The sequence below is a fragment of the Hypomesus nipponensis genome, chromosome 17 (assembly GCF_054491055.1).
Source record: "Hypomesus nipponensis isolate SF chromosome 17, ASM5449105v1, whole genome shotgun sequence".
Classification (NCBI taxonomy): Eukaryota; Metazoa; Chordata; class Actinopteri; order Osmeriformes; family Osmeridae; genus Hypomesus; species Hypomesus nipponensis.
Window position 1 is genome coordinate 6,651,199 of NC_140377.1, and position 19,928 is coordinate 6,671,126.

Consider the following 19,928-nt stretch of genomic DNA (forward strand, 5'->3'; position numbering starts at 1 on the left):
TTGCAATGCTCCATGTGAATTTTCAGATGTTTATTTTCAACCCAAAAGTACATATACACAATGATGAGATAAAAATAAAATCATCATGAACAACATAACCTTCAAGAGAAAGGTAAGGATGTGATGACAGTAACATTTTTTACAGCTCAACAATTTTAGAGCGCTGTGTTTTAACAGAAAAAGCTACAAAGTTGTGATGGGAGGAAACAAACTGACATCCAACGGATGTCCAAATGGAAAGCCATAACCAAGTCACAAACTTTCCATTGGTTATATGCAATCCAGAATATAATCCTGGGTTGATTAAGAGCACTTATATCCCTCATTGCTAATGGCTTGTAAAAAGAGGGAGAGAGAGGGGGGGGTCTAAATAGTCTAAAGTAGCATGACAGACGCAGTGAGCAGGTCTCGTTTCCTTTGTTAATCTCTCAGATTAAACAGCGGTGGAAGGATATGAGGACAGGAGGCTCGTCGCCAAGACTACCAAGATGCTCTTTCACAATGTGATTACTTTCACAGTTTTGTAGTGGGTACCGGAAGGTTAGGAACAGTATTGTTATACAAGTTAGCACAGTGCATATCTGATCAAATGCATTCTCTCTTCACCGTCTATCCCAAACAAAAAATAAGGGGAAAGAGAGAGCATTGGATGGATTGCGTGTGACTGTGTGTGTGTGTGTGTGTCTTAGGCCTTTCTCTTCTTCAGCATCTCCAGGTACATGCGTAGAGACTTCTGGATGGAATCCTTGGTTATGAAGCTGACAAAGTTGTGAGTGTCAGCCTCCCTGTTGGCCAGCAGCTTGTCGATGGTCTGTTTCCTCATCATAGACTTGGTGATCTGTCTGGCGTGATCTGAGAAGAGAGGAGACGGGGGGGATGAGGAACTGGGGAATTACCTTAAAAACCTCCATCAAATAAGCTTGATATTGAAAGATGACGTCTTAAACATGGTCTGAGGGGACATGAAGACTGAGATCAGGTTTATAGGAGCTTGACACCATTTCAAATCCACGGCATGTGTAATGATGTGCGAGCAGTGGTGCTTCGGGAGAGCAGTGTGCAGTGTGAGCAGAGAGGTGTCACAGTGTATCTGACCTGGGATGGCTAACCACTTGGTCATGGTTTCTGTGGCTGTGGTCAGGACCTGCTCCTCAGGGACCAGCTGGTCGACCAGGCCGATCTTCAGGGCCTCAGGAGAGGTGTATAGCAGGCCCAGTTCCAGGGCTATCTCTGTGGTCCGGTGGCCCACTGTGTTCACCATGGTGTCCTTGAACCTGGACGGCAAACGTGAGCACAGCATGGACATAACCCACGCAACATGAAGTCCTGAGCCTAACCACTCGTCACTGGGAACAACGACATGTTATATCGCTGAACTTGCAGACAACCCAAACACAAACTTTAATCAGGTTACATGGAATTTGTAGAGTACAAAATGGGGGAAAAAAGTATTTCTTATTTATGCAAGAAAGCCTAAGTTTAGCTCGAGCTTAGGCTAGCTCTTACCAGAAGGGAGCTACGATGCCCAGTTTGGTCTCATTGAGCCCGATGGAATAACGAGGGTTATCAGCCATGATCCTGTAGTCACATGCTAGGGACATGAGACAGCCACCAGCAGGACTGGAGCCCTAAAGACAGAGGGAGGGATGGGGAGAGAAGGAAGGAGATAAAGTGAGGAGGGAGCAAGAGAAGGGAGGAGAGAAAGTGAGGAGGGAGTGAGAGAAGGGAGGAGAGAAAGTGAGGAGGGATGGAGAGAAGGGAGGAGAGAAAGTGAGGAGGGATGGAGAGAAGGGAGGGCAGGAGTGCAGGAAAGAGAGAAAATGAAGGAGGGAGAGAAGAGAGGGAGGGAGGCAAAGACGAATAGAGGGAGGGAAAAATGGAGCGAGAAAGGGCAGGAAAGAAAAGAGGGAGAGAGGAAGGAGGAGAAGGGAGGGTATGCTTACCATTGTCACACCTGCATGTTCCTCGAGAGGTTTAGTATTGAATTTGCTGGGATCATTCATTTATATTTTAGTCATTTAGCAGTCCATTGTGTTTTAGAATAGTATGTGTGTCCATAATAAGTGAAGGGACTGAGTGAATGTGCTAGATCATACACAAAAAAAGTTATGTGTACAGGTCCCCCCCCCCATCATGTCATGTTCCAAGTGTTGAAGTAAGATTAGACAACAGTAAAACCAATACAACATCTTAAATGTAATATTTAGTTTAGATTGTATTTCGTAAGATCGGGATTCTGACTCACGTTAATGGCTGCTATGGTGACCATGTTGGATCCATAGACCTTTAGCCACATCTCCTGCACAGCTTTCCAGAACTGTCCACAGTGTTCCGGACTCTTCCCATACATATCCATGATGTCCAGACCGGCGGAAAACACCTTTGGAAGGGTCTGAAAGACACACACAACCCTATCAAGCATTTTGAAACACAGCATGTGTACACTATGTAAGGTAATAGAGTTTAGTGGTTAAACTCACTCATAAATAATATTTGGCATTGCTATATTTGGCATTGGTATTTGTGTGTATGTGTGTTTGTGTGAGAGTGTGTGTGAGAGAGAGAAAGAGATAGAATGTGTCTGTCTGTACTGACTGAAGTAATGATAAGGCCTCTACAGCTCCTGTCCATTTCCAGCTTTTCCAAACTGATGGCAAATTCTGTGAGGAAGTCCAGACTCAGACTGTTCACCGGAGGACTCTGCATCCACATCACTGCTACACCTGTAGAGAGAAGGACAGAGGTAGGGATAGATGGAAAGTATGAAGCCAAAGGAGCAAAAAGAGAGACTGAGATGTTCATATTAATGTTGATGTGGATATGCCATTCTGTGTTTCTTAAGCAGGTTCTTACCAGTGCTTGCATCCAGGTCAACTTTAATCTTGGCAGAGCTGGAATTGTTCCTCTGTTGGACGGCTGCATATGGAGAGGCACATATTCTCCCATGTCTACAGTGAAGAGACAGCTGGGACAACAAACCTGCCAAAGAATTATATAAGTTATATTAGTCACTTGTCTTCACGATAAACGTATGCTGATTTCAATTCACTATGAGAGGTTCATGTTTAGTCATTGTCAGATAGTTCAAAATAGGTAGTGTTTAGTGTGTGTCATATAGAGCGTAGCCTTTATTACAGAGTATGGGTAGGTCATGCTGCAAAAGTTTACCCTTTGTAGTTCTACAATCCACATCACTAGCTTGATGAAAAAATGCCATAAGCTAGGCTAGCCAGCTAGTTACTTAGGTCAGTACATGTAGAACTTTCTCCGATAATATTACAGTAGTTGACTTGCACAGCGGTTTACTACAACGCGCTCGACCTTTGTTCCAGTTTCTGAAAGTGTGGGCAACAATCGACAGGGGAGGGCACTCTAGCACTGGAGGCTAGCAAAACATTAGCATCAATTTATGTTTGTTTTGTTTTAAAAATCGATCCAGCCCCGGCAATTTATGTAACCAGAAAGACCAACCTACCTGAACAGCCATACTTGAATGAATTTCTCAATGCATTTGCCATGTTGACCAGTTCAGTTGACAAGGGCTATTTCAGTTCTATAACTTCTTGAACTACTGGCAGTAGTACTGCGGCCCACCGTAGCTTCCGCAGTGGGGGAAGGCGATAAACTATGAAGGCGGAGATTTCAGTTCCGTGCACAAGATTGGATATGATGTGTAGTCAAGGTCAATAAAACCCCTATTTATCTAATCCAATTTGCGATTCTGAAAATATTATAAATAATACAACAGTTGTCTTGATTTGTTATGTTCTTGATTTGTGTCTTATTTATTAAGTGCATTCATCAAGCGTAAACATGCCCAGGTGTTCTGGAATATAAATTAAGTATTAACATAAAACGGGACATTGGGATGCCTGTTCACTGTGGGTTTGAAGTCAGGCCCGGAGGTGGACTACCAGTATCGTGCCGGTGTTCTGGAGAATTCAGTTCCCCCTTCCTTCCGCGTGCGCGAACTCATGACGTGTTCTCTTGTTGCTTGGTTGTGCAGGTGGGAACCACTTTCCTCGGGCCTCCTGGGAAATCTGTTCCCCCTGTGTTCTTCTCAGTGTAAAAGACTGATGTATGAAACTTGTTATACATATGATCTCATTAACATACACCACCAGCATCACTGTATTGGCCAGTTCAAATTGGGATACCTACTGTAAATACCAGTACTGCTACTACTGTAGTGTAGGGACTAGACGGATTAGCACTAGCTGTTACAGACTCGGGACTGACTAACTATGAGCAATACAATTTACTATACTTGAAAGCCTGTATTTGAGTGCAAATTAACTAACCAACATCTATAAATGTACCTTGTGCTCATGGAAAGTAGGCAGAGTACACTATAAGCTAACACACGCGATTATATAAATCACATTCAACTCAACCAAACAACTAGAGAAAACGTGAAGGTTCCAGGTGAGGGCGCCGTGCAACTGAGACATATCAAACGTCTGTATTTTGCCTTGGGTATTCACAAATAATGTGTATTGTATTACACTACGTCATAATATGTCTAAAAAGACAATCAAGACAACGAGTAAATTAGTTGTTCGTTGAAAAGAAAGAGTCAACAACTCAACTCGAATTGTACTCCCCATTATAGTGGTCTGACTTCCGGTATGTGACGCTCCACTACCGGAAGCAGACGACTGCTGTCAGCTATCCACTGTAAATGATATTGGATATCTAAATGAGGATCTGTGGGCTTGTACATAGAGAACAAACAAATATTCATCATGGTGTTTCAGCATTAGTGTGTCTTTCAGACGATACCCGAAGGAATATCCATTCCGTGACGTTCCTCTTGTTCAGGTGCTGAAATAAGGTATGTTACAGTAGTCTAGATAACTAGCTAGGCTAGCTATATAGTTAGCTATCTAGCCGGACTGTCAGAGCGAGCTAGCCTAGCTACAATAGTTAGTAACATTTAACTTTCTAACGTTAACTCACAGCCTCACAGTGTTTTTGTCCTTTTTTATATATTTTTTATTTTAATGTCATCTTCTGCGATATTTTGTGGAATTAGTTAGGTCATCACCTACTGTACTAGTACTGTAGTATGTATAGTATTAGCTCACAGTAATGTTAAGAATTAGCTTGATGCCTGACAAGCTCAGATTAACTTCCAGCACTAGTTGGTGTCAGAAGCTAGTCTAACGGAGCAAGCCTACTGTCTAGTTATAATCCATAATTATTATGACCTCAAATAGCAAACTGACACTTCAATGAATGGACATACATTGAAATGAAAAGAAATTGAGTGGCTGTGTCATAATACTTATACAAATTATTGGTTATTACATAATTTACCTATGCCATGTGATATCAGGCAAATTACTTCCTGCTACTGACTAGCAGGAAGTATTTTGCTGGCTACGCTGCCTGCTTCTATTATGGCATCATCTGTTAAACCCTCTGTCAGATGTTGATGGAAATATAGAGGGTATATGTATTTAGACTACCTGCTACTTTTTCTCTCCTCCTATTGGTCGGTGTCAGGTGTGAATGACCGACGTAGTGCCCCCCACTGCGCTCAGCAAAGTCCAGCTCCGCCTCCTTTGTCACAATGACATAGACAGTGTCAAGCTGCTCTGCGGCGATTGGTTTCCCATTGAGTAAGTGCTGCACCACATAGCGACTCAAACATAAGCATGTTACTTTAACCTTGTCTATGGTTGAAATCTCGTGAAGCTGGTTTGCCAGAAGATTATCTTCTCAACAAGTGAGAGAACTGGGTTGTGAAAGCAGCCAGCCAGTCAGCCTTCATCGGACTAGGGCGTGCGTCATCAGGACATGAAGAGGAGGAAAAGAGAGGGAGCCACTGGTTTACTGAGACTCACCTACCATATTATGACCTTTGACCTCCAGGTACCCAGACTCATGGTATCACGATATCACCTCCAACAAGAAGTTTTTCTCCCTGGCCGCCACCTTCAAAGATGGCATTGTGGGAATGATCGTGGCTGAAATCAAGGGGCGGACAAAAGTGCACAAAGAGGTTCGATTTATTGTTCTGTGCTATAAAGTTATATTTGTTATTGAAGGTGTCATTATTAAAGCTATTGGTTGAATCCCAGGATTTCCCATAATTAGAAATGCATTGCACCCATTTAAGCTGCCTTCTATGTGTCCGTTTAGGTGTATTTTCAGACATCAGTGGGAAGTGCTGATTCTTTGTGCTATGTACATAGAGTGCATTGTGCATGTGTGTGAGAATTAACATATGTTGTATTAGTGTGGTATTAGGTACATTTGTCTAGGTTCATACTTTCGTTTTTACTGTGCAGTCTATTCCCAGTGTCATGTTGTCAGTTCTTAAATGGAACACTGCCATTCCAGATGCTGTTTTTAGGATCCAGATTAGACAGGAGCTCCAGATGTCCTTGGCTGGTTTAGTTTCCATAATGGGAGGTGTAAGGAGGAGTAATGGGGAGACGGCATAGAGGAGGCATGATAGGAGAGAGGGGAGAGGAGTGCAGTAGAGGACTGCTTGGTGGGAGAGAGTGCTGTGCAGAACAGGGGAGTGAGGGCAGGATGAGAGGGGTGGACTGAACCTGATTTAAGGGAATAGACAGTATGGGGAAGTATGGCAAAGACCCCCACCCCCAATAAAAACAAATGAGATAGTCAAGAAGGAAAGGGTTGAGAAAGGTAGATGAAGATAGAAGTTAGATGAGTCGTGAGGCTGTCCATGTCTATCATCAGCCCCCTCGTTGTTATGAAATGTTACACCCAGGAGTGTGTGCTGATGCTGCTGTGTGTTGGGCTACTAATGCCACTGTAATGTATCTGTATTGAATAGCCATATTTACTTTATGGAAACCAATCCGTGTCTCAAGCAGGGGGGGTTGTTCCTGGAAGCCTCCCTGAGGCTGGTCCAGGGGAGCATGAACATTACAACTTTAAAGCTCACATTAACAGTCTCTCCGGATCCCTAAGTGCCATAATGGAAGGGTTAAGTGCTCATGTTTTGGGAGACTGCACAGGTTATGTGTTCATCATTAAGTTGAATAGGCTCTTGGAGACACCGTTTAATGTAAGGACAAAATGTCAAATCAATTATATGGCTATAGGTACTGGTCGGTATTAGAGTACAAATATAACTATACTAATATGAAGGTTAGCTTAATGCGAGTATGATTGTCGGCGTCATCATATCGTCCATATGCATATTTTTTTATTTTTGACATGTTGTGGAAATCAAGCATTTTTAAGGTCATTCACACTAAACAAAGACAGTGAACATTACAGGATTTATGACCTAATTTCCTTGTTGAATGGAAGTGTTATTACCATAGTAACTCTGTCTTAGGATGGAGACATCCTGGCCTCCAGTTTCCCTGTAGACACTCAGGTCGCCTACATTCTCAGTCTGGGAGTGGTCAAGGAATTCAGAAAACATGGGATAGGTATGGAAAAACTCTCTCACACACACACTGTTCATCAATATAGTCTCATCTTGTATATATACTTGACTCAGTACACCTCTCTCTCTTTATCCCTTCCCCTCCCTCTCTCATCCCCTCTCTGCTCCCCAGGCTCCCTACTGCTGGACAGTTTGAAGGAGCACATTTCCACCATGGCTCAGGATCACTGTAAGGCCATCTACTTACATGTGCTGACCACCAACAACACTGCCATCCATTTCTATGAGAACAGGGACTTTCGGCAACACCACTACCTACCCTACTACTACTCCATACGCGGCGTGCTCAAAGATGGATTCACATATGTGCTCTATATAAATGGAGGACATCCGCCCTGGACTATATTATATCCTTTTAGTCTGTGTGTGTGTGTGTATGTTGTGGCAACCACTGAGTCAGTCCGGGATATTCCACTCTTAATTGAGCAAACAAAACACAGAGCACAGGTGAAGGTAAGCCCTATCAGGTGTTTATTGCAGTCTAAAGTAGTCCAACCACTTCCTCTTTTGGAGGGAACGGTTTGGCTCCGCCCAGCAGCTCCACAGTTTTACAGGGTCTGACGGCAAACAGAAAAACAGATGTTAGGTTCTTCAAAGTTTAGTTGCCGGAGGGCCAGCTGTCACCCACTGTCGTTTCCCACGACCAGGGATGTCGACCTCCCCCAATGCTGTGAGCTGGCTGGCTTTTAAAGGGTGAGTTGTGCCAATTAAGCAGCAAGTGGCTGGTGCGCTCCTCTCCCGCAGTCTGGGCATCGGGAACAGGTAATACCAGGCCCGAAGCAGGTAATACCAGGCCCGGATCAGGGTCTGCCTGGGGCAGGGTCCGTGGGTCTGCCCTGGGTTGGGACACAGGGGTTGCCACTGTGTACAACGTGTATACCGTGATGTTTGCATGACCCGTGTTCAAAGTAAATGTGGCCACTCTTCTTGATTGGCTCGACCCAGTGTACTGACTGTCAGCTGTGTGGTCCTTGACTCTGTCCCACTGACTACATCCAGCACATTGGTTCAGCCCTGGCCAGCCTGAGCCCATGCTCTATTCCCCAGAGGCTGTACCGCCAGGCCCAGTCCCTGCTGCGCAGCCTGCTGCCCTGGTCCAACATCGCCTCCAAGACCGGCATACAGTACAGCAGAACCATGTGACCCAGCTGGTGAGAGCGGATGCGTGTGGGAGTGAAGGTGTGTGCCTGTGTTTGTGTGTGCTGGTCAGAGTGTGTCTGCAATGTGAGCCCACGCACTTGTGCGTGCTTTTGGTTGATCTAATCTCGTTTGCCTTGAGGATTATTTTACTTCTTGTTGAGAGGGATTTGTTTGACTGTACTCTGTAGGAGGTGTGTGTGTGCGTGCGAGCGCATTTGTGTTTCTCAGTCTGTCTTGCTTGGTTGGTCTATTATTAAGTAGGTATCTAACTCTCTCCTCCTTCTGTTTCAGGCATGCAGTGCAGTATGTTTCCCACCAGTCTTCCCCTGTGCACACAGGACCACCATCACACACTCCCATCCCTGCAAAGACTAAGGGTTCAAACCCTGCCTCTCTTCCTACCCAGTTCAACCACCAACTATGTATTATAGCTGTACATTTCATATATACTCTTAATATAAATCCACACATATATATATATATATATATATATATATATATATATATATATATATATATATATATATATATATATATGTGTAAAAGCTGTCAGTAGTTGGCCCCTTTGCCCTTCTGTGTAGACTAAAATGTCTACCAGGGTTTAAGTCAATTCCATTCCCACTCACCAAGCTAAAATTGGAAAGAGCTGTTTGTCAAAAGTCTTATTATAAAAGTCTAAGTTAACTGGGGAGCTCATGTTTATTCCAGTTTATGCTCTGAGAGGAAATGGAATTGACCCCAACCCTGCAGTCTATTTCATGTCTGTAATTTTGCTGCTAATGTAGAGGACCAGGGTTTGGTTTGTCCAGATTTTTAATATAGTTGAGATTAGATTTTTATGTATGGCTGTTTATAATAGAATTTCAAAAAGATAAGTTTATAATGGTAGGTGAAGTCCCATTACTAGATGAATGCCCTGTGTGTATGTGCGTGCATGTGTGTTTGTGAGTGTGTGTGTGAGTGTGCTTGTGAGTGAGTGTGTGTGTGTGTGTGTTATAAAGATTGTGAGTGTGTATGCACATGAGAAGTATGACTGTTTTTTAAAGGTGTCTCTAAACACTGGTCTGTGGTCAACCTGGTCTCCAGTCTAATTGTGGGGCAGGTTAAAGTCTAACGGGATAGGCTGCTCCTGGATCTGTGTTCTGTGGCAGCTTTCACCCTTTTCATCCTCAACCATCAGCCCCGTGAGATTGTTTTATAATGCAACCTACAGCCTTGGTTCTGATACATGCCATTATTGTTTCTACAATTCACAGCTCTGTGGAGTAAATGTTATGTTTTTGAAGGGAATTGGGAAGTGTTCTTGGAATAATGAATGTAAAATTGAACCAGTAAGGTAAATGCTCGAAGGTCTCTTAGTCCGTCTCCCTTGTCAGTCCATACTGTCTATTCTGTGCCTGTTTGTGAAGATTTGCAGGGTGTTTTTCCCAGACCCAGCACCTACACACCTGATCCAAATGCTTATATTGCTACATTTGATTGGTTAGTGGACTAAAATAATCAAGGGCTTAATGATTGTGAATAGGAAGGCCCACAATCAGGTATGGTAGGTCTGTGTCAGCGTAACAATTGTAATACCCTCCATGTTACCAGAATCCCAACTGAAGAAGACTAAATAACTGACAGTTCAGAAGGTGATCGTGGATTGAGAGCAAAGTCTGCAATAAGTGTGGCTTAGAAAAAACCCTAATTTAACTACAGCCAAATATGGGCCAACTACTTTGCACTAGCTGGCATTTAAATGTGTAATTTGGGAGGTACACATTGTGTTCACTTGGATGTAGGTAATGAACATGAAAATACTATGTAATTTTCTCAGTCATTGGTCATGATATTAGGGGATTTTAAAGTCATGTTTGTGATTTTACCTTTTCAACTGTTTATTTTACCAGATTTTTTGTTGTTTTATAACTGCCGTCTTTAAGTGTAAGTAAGACGAGGATAGGACACTGCATGAAACACTGGTATTTCAGCCCTGTGAAAGCCTGCCACCTTCACTAAATCCCAACAGTTACAGTCTGTGAAGTCCGCGTTCGCCTGTGCCATAAATTGTCGAGGACGGATCATTGGACGGGTCAGAGGGCGTGAATCTAACTAGAAAGGCCAGAGTCTGTGTGCCTGTATGTGACTTGGTTATCTCGAGAACCGGGCATCGTACGAAATTGAATCCCGCCAGGTGTATTTCCCTGGACCCAAGGATGAGCAGTGTCGACCTTGAAGTTGTTTGAATGAGCAGTTTGTGACAAATAAATATAACCATGTTTGCCTCCATGTTGAACTCCATTAAGCGATGGAGCCATGAATCTTGTGAGAAACACAGAAATGCATTCACTGCATAACTGACACTATAGCACCAATGGGCACACTCTTGGGACTCTAATTAGCGTCTGAAAAGCAGTCAAACCGCCTGGATATAACTTGCATCATTGGATGAAATCACAGACTTCACAGAAAAATCTATAATGATTGGTTGGTAAGTCTGTTACTGTTGGTCACCCTGGGCCATTAGAATTCAGGCTTGGGTAAATTTGTCCCTTGAATATAGGCTGTTTTTGCTGCAAATGAGTTATTTACCACCCAGACACCCCCCCAAGAGGGTGCTGTTCTCCTCATGAGACATCAATCGTGATCCCCCTTAAGAAATCCATGTAATCTGCAATTACTAGTACACCGCCTCGCTTTCAGCGCCTAACACAGCCTGATAATCAATACGGCTCAATGTGTGTTGACACAACACATCTAGGCTAATGTAACTGAAAATGGCCAATCCTAATGTGGCCTAGTCATATGCCCTCTTCCAGCCATGTTTACTCTGGACTGAACTGTTCATGACTGGCTGCAGCCTGAGCCGCAATGTCCAGTTGGCTGTGCCGGTGTGTTGTACCACAATCGGTGACATCTCGAAAGGTGTGACCAGCGGTCGCTGTCATACTGTTCAGCAAATGTTCGAGCCCTAACCCTTATCCTAACCACCCTAATATTGGCAAGCCATTACGACAGCACCTGAGGGCCCAGTAGGGCCTAGAGCCAGGCAGAGACCCCGATGTCTCCCCAAAGCCAGATGAGTCCCACAAAGGCCTGAACCACTTAATTTACGTCACTTTTATTGTTTGGAGAGGCTGCAGGGGTTCAAATGGTTGGCTGTAGGAATGGGACAGCTCTTTAAGACACATTATATTCATTTTCTACGGGAATTCATACTTTTTTCGCAAAGGACACTTTAGGAGTGTGTAGACAAGATAGGCTAAATCAATTAATTTGTGTTCTCACTCCACCCTGATTGATAAAATATTGAAATGTAAACGGCTACATGTGTTTGTTGTTTGCTGTAAAGTCAACTCATTGGGAATTCTTTCAAAAACCGCACTTTTATTACGTTCTTGTAACTATCTACAAACTACTGGCCTATATTTATATTTTAAAATATAATAATTCATTGTCGCGCTCTATTAATATTAATAGCAGGCTAAAGTGTTTGTGTATCAGATTGCAGTAAACCATATTCTATATTTTTCCAGGATAGCTTCTTGGGACGACTTTGAATTCATTTAGCTCAGTTATTAATGCACAAGCACGTGCGTCCTGCATCTTGATTGATCTAATTAACTTTTGCATATTTTGTTTAGCTTAATCAATTGACCTTAGAGTTTGTCTAAGGGGACCACATTTTCTGAAGACTGCTCTTTCTGGAGAGTTACGGTAAAGAGGACCAATAAACCTAGGCAACTATATGATGTCACTACTCTAAAGAGCACCCCCATATTGGCGCTCGCAGAAGAAGTCAGAAACACGCTTTTGATTGTTCTGGTCATCATTTATTTCGCACATAATTTGCTGTCTGTATACTGGTCCTGAAAACAATTATTTAAGAAGTAGTTGCAGTTTGTCCTCAAATTCCAAACTCGAATCAAAGGAAATTCGACTCTGCAAAGTTCGGAAAAGGTGAGTCATGCGGGGCACTTAAAAAGCTTTTTCAAACACCAGTTGCAAGGTAAAAAAAAATGCAGAGGGGATGATGGTAGTCAGTGTGTATCCTACAGTTAATTATTATACATATGAGGTTTTGTATACGGTTGTTTTAGACTGAAAAGGGGAGGATTTGATTGAAACAACGAGTTCCCCTAGTTAGTTTTTTCGTTCGTTCGGCTCTTATTATTCAGGTCCTATTGTTTGAGTCTTATTATTGGACGAGAAATGGCTTTTGAAAGCTCTGGTATACTTTCAATGCAGATACGCTATCTCAACAGCATTCTCAACCTTTGCCTCTCGTTGCATAGTTAGACTAAATTCAGTGGATTGTTAATCTTTCTATCTCTGTTCTAATTATAAAATGACATCTTGATATGCTAGTATTGACTAAACAGTGGAATAGCCAGAAATATCTTGAAGGGTATAAACTTTGGCGGTTGTAAGATTGGAATCGGCACCTGGGCTGTTATTGGTTTACTCAGATAACATAATCTTTGTCCTGGGTGTGTGCGTGGTGGCCAGGAGAATGAGTATGTAGACTCGTGCATCCATGTCTGCATCTGTGGATCAACAGCTTATCTACCTTTGACACACATACAAGGGACAGGATATAGTTCTTCGTTGTATTGTGATTAACACATCCAGGATTGCAAACCAACTGGTGCACTGACATCCTCTGCTCAGCTACAGTCAGAGTTTGTAATCAGGCAATCGGTGTGGTGACCATCCCCACCCATTATTGTTCCTGCTAGTACAACAATGGTGGTCAAGACTTGTTTTGCATGTTATGCTTGCATCACATGAGGGCCCTCCTTGCTTGGATAGATTCCAAACACGAAACGAAAGAGTTGATTGTCTAAATATTAATAGTTTGAATTTAAATTAGAATCTGATAGTAAGGAAATGCACAAGGTTATACTCATGTATGGATAACTCCACATAATGGTAGCTCAGATTTATGACCTTAAAGCGTGCAGATTAAGGCCTTGCTCTGAGTGCTTGTACTATTGTTGTGCAACCAGATCTGTTCTATGATCCTTGAAGTGTATTGGCAGGAGTCGGTGAGGGAGGGAGAAAGGCTGGCATGTAGGGAGGGAAGGGTTGAATAATATGGGATACAGACTGATAAGGGGTCCCTGTGAACACGGTCGATTTGGTATCTTTGACGGGTGTTTGTACAGGGCTTGTTGGTTGATGTGAGACGAGTGCAAAGGGGGGAAATTCCATTTTATCATGGCCGCATGAGGTCAGGGGAGTGAAGTAGGTCTGGGTGATCTGCTACCAGGGAAAATACGTAGTGTCTATCTAACTACATGTCTGCATTCACATTATTTCTGCTGCTCAGTTGACCAATAGGCTTGTAAAAGGTGTCCTAAACTACAACATTCTATTTATCTTTATACTTTTTCTTTCTTTTTCTTTAAAACTCAGACAGCAGTTTACAGGTTCATATGAATTGTGCTTGAGCTTAAATATCATGGTATTGGTACTTTCTGGAAATATTTAGAGGTGGGCAGGGGTATCATGGAATTTGATCAATCAGGGTAGGAGCTGGGAGCAGGTAGGAGATGCCGCCTTGGTGGCACATGGACCACAATCCTAATATGGTTGTGTTATGGTCTGAATTATAATCTACTTTTAACTTGCATTGCTGACTAACTGATGTGAATGGACCATGTGGGATGTTTACAGATCAGGTAGTTCTACTGACTCACACAGGCAAAAGGGTAGGACAGAGAGGCACGTGCCTGTTCTCTCTCTCTGGTTTATGTGTCAACACAGGATGACATTTATCTTGAATGGATTGCAGACTAATGACTATTCCTGCCATACACATCCCTTGGCTTACAAATCAGTGTTTAGAAGTCAGAAAGGCTTCTTTAACTTGACTGAAAGCAGCCTGTGAATGAATGATCTGTAGCTAAAGCTCGACAACTGGAACCAGGGGCAGCAGAATGAGTCATAGGAGCACTTCTGGCTGCATGAATGCTGAATACAAAACTGAAGCTTTGAGTGTTTACATTGACATAATACACTCCACATGAGTCACTGGCTGTTTGATCTTAAGGGCACACAATCACACATATACGCGACAATTTTAAAAGCCAGCCTTGTTGAATGTTAAGGTCTCTCTATCAAGCTGGGAACTCTTGTTGCAGTATGTTGTGGGGGTTTGATGGTGCAGTGTCCTCTAGAGGATGAATAAAGTATTTATCTCTCTAAACCATGTGTCCATTGGCACCAGGGTGTAGTTGCCGTCAAGTAGGGCAAATCAGTTTTCTAACCGCACAGGGGCTTAAGTCTGTTAAAAAGAGCACCCAGTCGTGTTTGAATGTGTAAAGGGGGGAAGGGCGAATGTGTGGTGGGGGATGGGTGGGGTGGGGGAAGGTAGGTATGTGTGTGTGTCGCGGTGGGGGTGGGTTGGTGTAGATGGCTTCTGGTTGCAGTTCTCATCTATCTGAAAGTTTTGCATCCAGTCTGTCCTCAACACAGAACATCTGCGCTAAAGCATAAACAGACTGGTTCTGTCTCATAACACCTCTCTCCATTACTGCTTTTAGGGGATGAATATAACTCAGTAGTAGAACATTTGACTGAAGATAAAGAGGTCGCTAGTTCAAATTCTCCCATTATGTCGCTTTGGATAAAAGTATCTTTTAACTGAATACATTATGATTATTATTCTCTTCCTGCCCTTTGCATATTCTGTCCTTTCTGTGCTCTGTCCTCCCGACCCTCGTTCATCGTCCTGTGTCTCTTTGAAGTTCTCCCTCACAGGGATAGTTAACATGCTGTAGTATAATTTAACTGAGGGTGTTGGGCTGCGAGGGGAAAGCGTGTCATACCAGCTTTCCCTCTCTAGATCCTGTTTAGGGTTACGCTAAACGGAACCTTTGTCTGTCTGGGAGCTTCTTGACTCTCTCCTGGGTGGTTACAGAGTAAGGAAGAGCTGGAGGAGGCTGGGGAGACAATGGAACACAGGAAGCAGGAAGTGACCCCTGGATACCATCGCCAGCTGGATACTATACCGCAACACGTCGTTTAAATAATGAAACCTCTGTCCCCTTCCTTATAGCACCAGCTCGCTTTTCATCTTTCCTGTCTGTCTGCCCTCACCCCCCCCCCCCCCTCCCCATACAAACACTCTTTTCCACTCCCTTCTTTTCCTCTGCTGAAACTGGATGCACAACTCGGCCTACACGCATGCATGTGTGTCTGTATGTCAGTCTGTGTTGATGTTTGGTTGATTATGCATATGTTGTTCAAATGGAGTGTCTAACTGCCAATTACGTTTCAGTTCCTCACAAGGTCCTTCTGTTCCTGTTCTCTGTAACTTTGACTGACTTCAACCTGAGTGCCTCAGCCAGACATCTCTCACTCCCTCTCATTCTCTCTCACTTTTCAACCCCCCCCCCCCCCCCTCCTGACTGTTCAGTGCGCCTCAGCGCACAAGGACAGTCCACTCAGCCACCATCTTCACTGTTTACCAGGCACTGGGAAGAATTAATAATCTAGATGATTATAAATACTTTTATAGTTCAAAACCCATCAACATATGAGGTGAGAGAACTTCCTGTCTTACCCAGGAGACTCTTAATTTTCTCTCCAAGTGTGTGTCAGCATGTTGTCTGAGTTGGATAGTGGTCAGAGAACACTGATGATTTCATTTCACAAGAAACCAAAGCTGATCTGCACCAGCCATCCTGCTTGGCAGTGTGTGCCAGTGTGTGTGTGTGTGTGTGTGAGAGAGTGAGAGGACAATCTGCAATTTTAGTTGTTCACTTGTTTTCTTACTTGTTTTTCCGTTTTTGCAATCCTGGCAGTCGCACAGGTTCATCCAGACTGCCCTTTGCACCCCTCACTCTCCTCTCCATCTTTCTGTCTCCAAATAGAACAACAAATTGTATCCAACATGGCCTTTTCAATAGCTTTCTGTCTAATGAAAGCTTAATCCACCCTTTTTGTTTTTCTTTGTGCGTGGACACTGGCACACAGACATTGGTGTAGGGTGAGAGCCTGGGGTATTCTAGAATGTACCTGGATCCGACAGCATGGATGTGGTGCTGTTTTATATTCCCTAGGTAGTTTGTTCAGGATTCAGGGATGGGTTCTAGTACTGTCTCTCTGAATGGCATGAATTTGAGACCTCCTCCCTCACAGCCTAGCTTGGTGTACCAGGATTCATGGGAAGGTGTCGAGCAGGCAGGCAGCATTGGCGCAGTGTCCTTCTCTATGGCTGTGGGTTGTTATTCACACGTTCTTTATCTCGCCCCATGTGTCTATACTCTCCAATTGGATAACAAGATGTTCTTGACTGAGTGTTAAACACAGCCCTGTAGCAGCGACTGTCTACTCCAGTTCCAGGCATCCTCTGATGGGATCAGATGGTGTTATTGAGTTAGGACTCCCTGCACATATAGGGGCCTGCCGCTTATTTGATTTGTTAAAGCAGAAACCCCCAAAGTGGGTCGGTAAAGTGGCCCTCATTGTTCAGAGAGAGAAAGAGCGAGAGTGTGTGTGTGTGAATGGGACTTCTGGTGTTATATACGTAATGGCTGACCGATGAATGTCACTACCCAGTTCTGTTCTGTTCAGAGAGCCGGTGATGTAATTGTAATGATGTAATTCCCGGAAGGTGGATTAAGGGTCTGTTCTGTCGGGTCTCCTGGGCAATGACCGGGCTGCCATCGTGATTTTGTGTTATCATGGTACAGAGGGTTCTAAATAGGTCCAGAAAGTTCCATGGCGAGACGTACTGGAGACGCACTCCATGGAGGCTCCAGCAGTTGGAGGATGATTATTTACGGTTTTCTTTTAGTAATTTGAGAGCCATAAAACAATACGTTTCAGTCTGGGAAGAGGATTTCTCTGGCTGGCACTTGTGTCTCTTCCTCTCTACCATTCATTATTTTCTCGGTTGTCATGACATCCCTCTTGTCCTTGTGCCCTGTCTTGTAAAGTGTTGAGGTCATTTTAACCTTCTGCTGTAAAACCAGGGCTGAAGCCCACAACTACTGCAGACACACACTCTGCCACCATAAGTTAGCTAACCCTCACACCCCACACTACCATACAAACCACATTCTCATTACTTACTAATTGAAATCGTCACAGTACCAAGTTATGCATTGTAATTTTTTTATGTAAATTCAAAACGCAGATAAATGTGCATTTCACATAGTTTCTGTAATTGAATCTTGTGAAGCTGGTGTTTTTGGGGACTGTCCCATCAATCGGCATTCGCACAATTCCTAACCAATCCTCACCTGTCCTTCTTTCCCTTCAGGTGCTCACGGTTGTCACGGTGACCCTTCCCTCCACGGCAACACTTATTATCCTTGTTCTGACATGTCTTCTGAGGCGACAACCATGCAGGCGCCCCGTGCCATGACCCCACCCTTACCCTCCAGCCCCCTGCGGTCTCCCGTCTCCCCGGTGTCCCCGGGGTCCCCAGGGTCCCTGCGCCTTCCTGCCTGTCAGAACAGGGATCGCTCGCCCTCGCCCATGAGGGGCTACCTCATACCCAGCCCGCTGCCGACCAGGCGCAACAGGACCTTCTCAGCGTGGGTACACTCACACACATGCACACGCACACACAGTGTTTGTAAGACATCTAATATGGAGAAACAGAATTGTTCTCATTGAAATCTTGACGTGCCCCTGTCTGTCTTTTCTCACCTGTCCCTTTCTTACTATCTGGCCCCTCTCCCCTCTGTCTGTCTGTGTGTGTGTGTGTGTGTGTGTGCAGGTCGGCCCGCGCAGCAGAGGGCCCGACCTTCACTGGTGTGTGTAAGTGTTTCTCCCGCTCCAGAGGACACGGTTTCATAACACCTTCCGACGGAGGCAATGACATCTTCGTGCATATTTCCGAGTGAGTGTATAGATATATATATGTGTATGTGTGGGTTCTGATCATGTTTGGAGCTAGTGAATACATTTCAATGTGTAAAGAAGGGAACTAGAGGGAGAAGAAAGGGGAAATCTATCACATGAAAGGGCATAATTCACTCGCATTCACTTGTGTATGTTGCAAGTATAAAACGCACATATGACCTCCATAGGGAAACAAAATAAGGACCACATCACGCCATGTTCCCCCACGCACATTCACAGCCCACCTACCCACACTGCGACCGAGGAGTCATTCCCTCATACAATCACACGAAACCTACCAACCACCTATTCTCTCATATTGTCCACCCACATGTAGTCTAATTGATCCATCTCCCACTCACATGGTACTCCTTAGAATCATTTCCTTATTACACACACACACACACACACACACACACACACACACACACACACACACAGGACAATGAAGGCCTTACAGGCTTGTGTAGGAGTGAATAAAGAGGAGCGTATCAGATGACCTTCAATGGGTCTGATAACAGCTCTTCTGGATGGAACACAGCACGTTGTTGAAGTGAACACACTCAGGGTATTCACAGCCAAGACAAACCCATTTCAGACGAACCTATTAGTGATTCATGCAGTCTGCATTATTCTCTGATGTGTTTTTGTGTGTGAGGGAGAGAGGCAGAAGAGCGGAGAGAGACTGCGAGGGGAAGAGAGCGAGTGAGAGGAGGAGAAAGCGAGTGAGAAATGCATAGTTTGTATGACTGTGTGCCTTAGCTTTCTGTTAAAAGTTTATTTTCACGCTATCATACCACAAAAAAAGGTGTTAGTCAAGGTTAAGGGCAGCGGAAATCATGTGTGAACCACGTCTCAAATGTTGAGTTTTCTTAACAAACAAAGCAGGCTTTCAGAAGAGATAAAAAGTAACTTTCAACTGAAATGTAAACGTTGCTGAGTCATCTTGCATGAATGTCATGCATGTTTCCCTTCTCTTCCCCTTCATTATGATGTCTCCTCTGACCTCTCGTATCTTCCTGTGACTCCCATCCTTTTCTCCATCCTCCCCCCATTCCTCCCCTCCTCCCTCACAGTATCGACGGGGAGTACGTTCCCGTGGAGGGCGATGAGGTCAGCTACAAGATCTGCTCCCTCCCTCCCAAATGTGATAAGGTCCAGGCCGTGGATGTGACCATCATCCACCTCAAGCCAGGATCAAAGCACGAGACCTGGGGAGGCTCTGTGGTCAGCGCTTGAGCCTGGGAGGACCCACCGTAGAAGCTGGAGGAAGGGGGGGGGGGGGGGGGCACTTGTTTGGGGGGTGGGCTGCTATTCTGAGATGACTGGCCTCCCCTATCTCTCTCTCCTCATCATTACACAGGCACCCTCTCTGTCTAGATACCCTTGTTGTCCCTGCTCTCACAAAGTTCTCTGTGCTGCACCGCTACACATCCAATCAGGGATTTCTTCTAGGGGAGGGCCAATCCACAGAGTAAATCCCTGTTAAGTAACCTAGTGATATATCTTT

General features: G+C 44.2%; 3 protein-coding genes across 5 annotated transcripts; 2 read left to right on the top strand and 1 right to left on the bottom strand.

Moving 5' to 3' along the window:
• Window positions 1–15: 15 nt before the first annotated feature.
• Window positions 16–3,632, bottom strand: eci1 (enoyl-CoA delta isomerase 1). The gene is made up of 7 exons (XM_084677792.1): window positions 3,476–3,632; window positions 2,854–2,979; window positions 2,596–2,723; window positions 2,246–2,392; window positions 1,507–1,628; window positions 1,096–1,274; window positions 16–852 (listed from the first exon to the last, which is right to left on the bottom strand). The coding sequence occupies exons 1-7, from the start codon at window positions 3,516–3,518 to the stop codon at window positions 686–688; spliced, it is 912 nt and encodes a 303-aa protein (XP_084533918.1). The 5' UTR covers window positions 3,519–3,632; the 3' UTR covers window positions 16–685.
• Window positions 3,633–4,322: 690 nt separating this feature from the next.
• On the top strand, window positions 4,323–10,846 carry naa60 (N-alpha-acetyltransferase 60, NatF catalytic subunit). Of its 3 annotated transcripts, XM_084677797.1 has the most exons (8): window positions 4,323–4,425; window positions 4,776–4,834; window positions 5,509–5,624; window positions 5,878–6,007; window positions 7,322–7,418; window positions 7,548–7,782; window positions 8,422–8,586; window positions 8,867–10,846. In XM_084677797.1, the coding sequence occupies exons 3-7, from the start codon at window positions 5,515–5,517 to the stop codon at window positions 8,576–8,578; spliced, it is 729 nt and encodes a 242-aa protein (XP_084533923.1). In that variant the 5' UTR covers window positions 4,323–4,425; window positions 4,776–4,834; window positions 5,509–5,514; the 3' UTR covers window positions 8,579–8,586; window positions 8,867–10,846. The 3 variants fall into 3 exon arrangements, with proteins under 3 accessions (XP_084533923.1, XP_084533922.1, XP_084533921.1); XM_084677796.1 differs by lacking the exon at window positions 4,323–4,425 and having other exon boundaries at window positions 4,433–4,834; window positions 8,422–8,614; XM_084677795.1 differs by lacking the exon at window positions 4,323–4,425 and having other exon boundaries at window positions 4,433–4,834.
• A 1,471-nt stretch (window positions 10,847–12,317) lies between these two features.
• carhsp1 (calcium regulated heat stable protein 1) lies at window positions 12,318–19,692 on the top strand. The gene is made up of 4 exons (XM_084678878.1): window positions 12,318–12,517; window positions 17,832–18,108; window positions 18,294–18,416; window positions 19,495–19,692. Exons 2-4 carry the CDS (start codon window positions 17,894–17,896, stop codon window positions 19,655–19,657), a joined length of 501 nt encoding a protein of 166 aa, XP_084535004.1. The 5' UTR covers window positions 12,318–12,517; window positions 17,832–17,893; the 3' UTR covers window positions 19,658–19,692.
• Window positions 19,693–19,928: the final 236 nt, after the last annotated feature.

Excerpts from the sequence above, each read along its gene's own strand:
- naa60 (XM_084677797.1), top strand. The coding sequence starts at position 5,515 with ATGACCGACGTAGTGCCCCCCACTGCGCTCAGCAAAGTCCAGCTCCGC. Across the intron at positions 5,625-5,877 it reads GGCGATTGGTTTCCCATTGA|GTACCCAGACTCATGGTATC; the intron begins GTAAGTGCTGCA and ends TTTGACCTCCAG. Across the intron at positions 7,783-8,421 it reads CATCCGCCCTGGACTATATT|TGACTACATCCAGCACATTG; the intron begins ATATCCTTTTAG and ends ACTCTGTCCCAC.
- eci1 (XM_084677792.1), bottom strand. The coding sequence starts at position 3,518 with ATGGCAAATGCATTGAGAAATTCATTCAAGTATGGCTGTTCAG. Across the intron at positions 2,724-2,853 it reads TGACCTGGATGCAAGCACTG|GTGTAGCAGTGATGTGGATG; the intron begins GTAAGAACCTGC and ends TTCTCTCTACAG. Across the intron at positions 2,393-2,595 it reads GAGGCCTTATCATTACTTCA|ACCCTTCCAAAGGTGTTTTC; the intron begins GTCAGTACAGAC and ends TGTGTCTTTCAG.
- carhsp1 (XM_084678878.1), top strand. The coding sequence starts at position 17,894 with ATGTCTTCTGAGGCGACAACCATGCAGGCGCCCCGTGCCATGACCCCA. Across the intron at positions 18,109-18,293 it reads CGCAACAGGACCTTCTCAGC|GTCGGCCCGCGCAGCAGAGG; the intron begins GTGGGTACACTC and ends GTGTGTGTGCAG. Across the intron at positions 18,417-19,494 it reads ATCTTCGTGCATATTTCCGA|TATCGACGGGGAGTACGTTC; the intron begins GTGAGTGTATAG and ends CCTCCCTCACAG.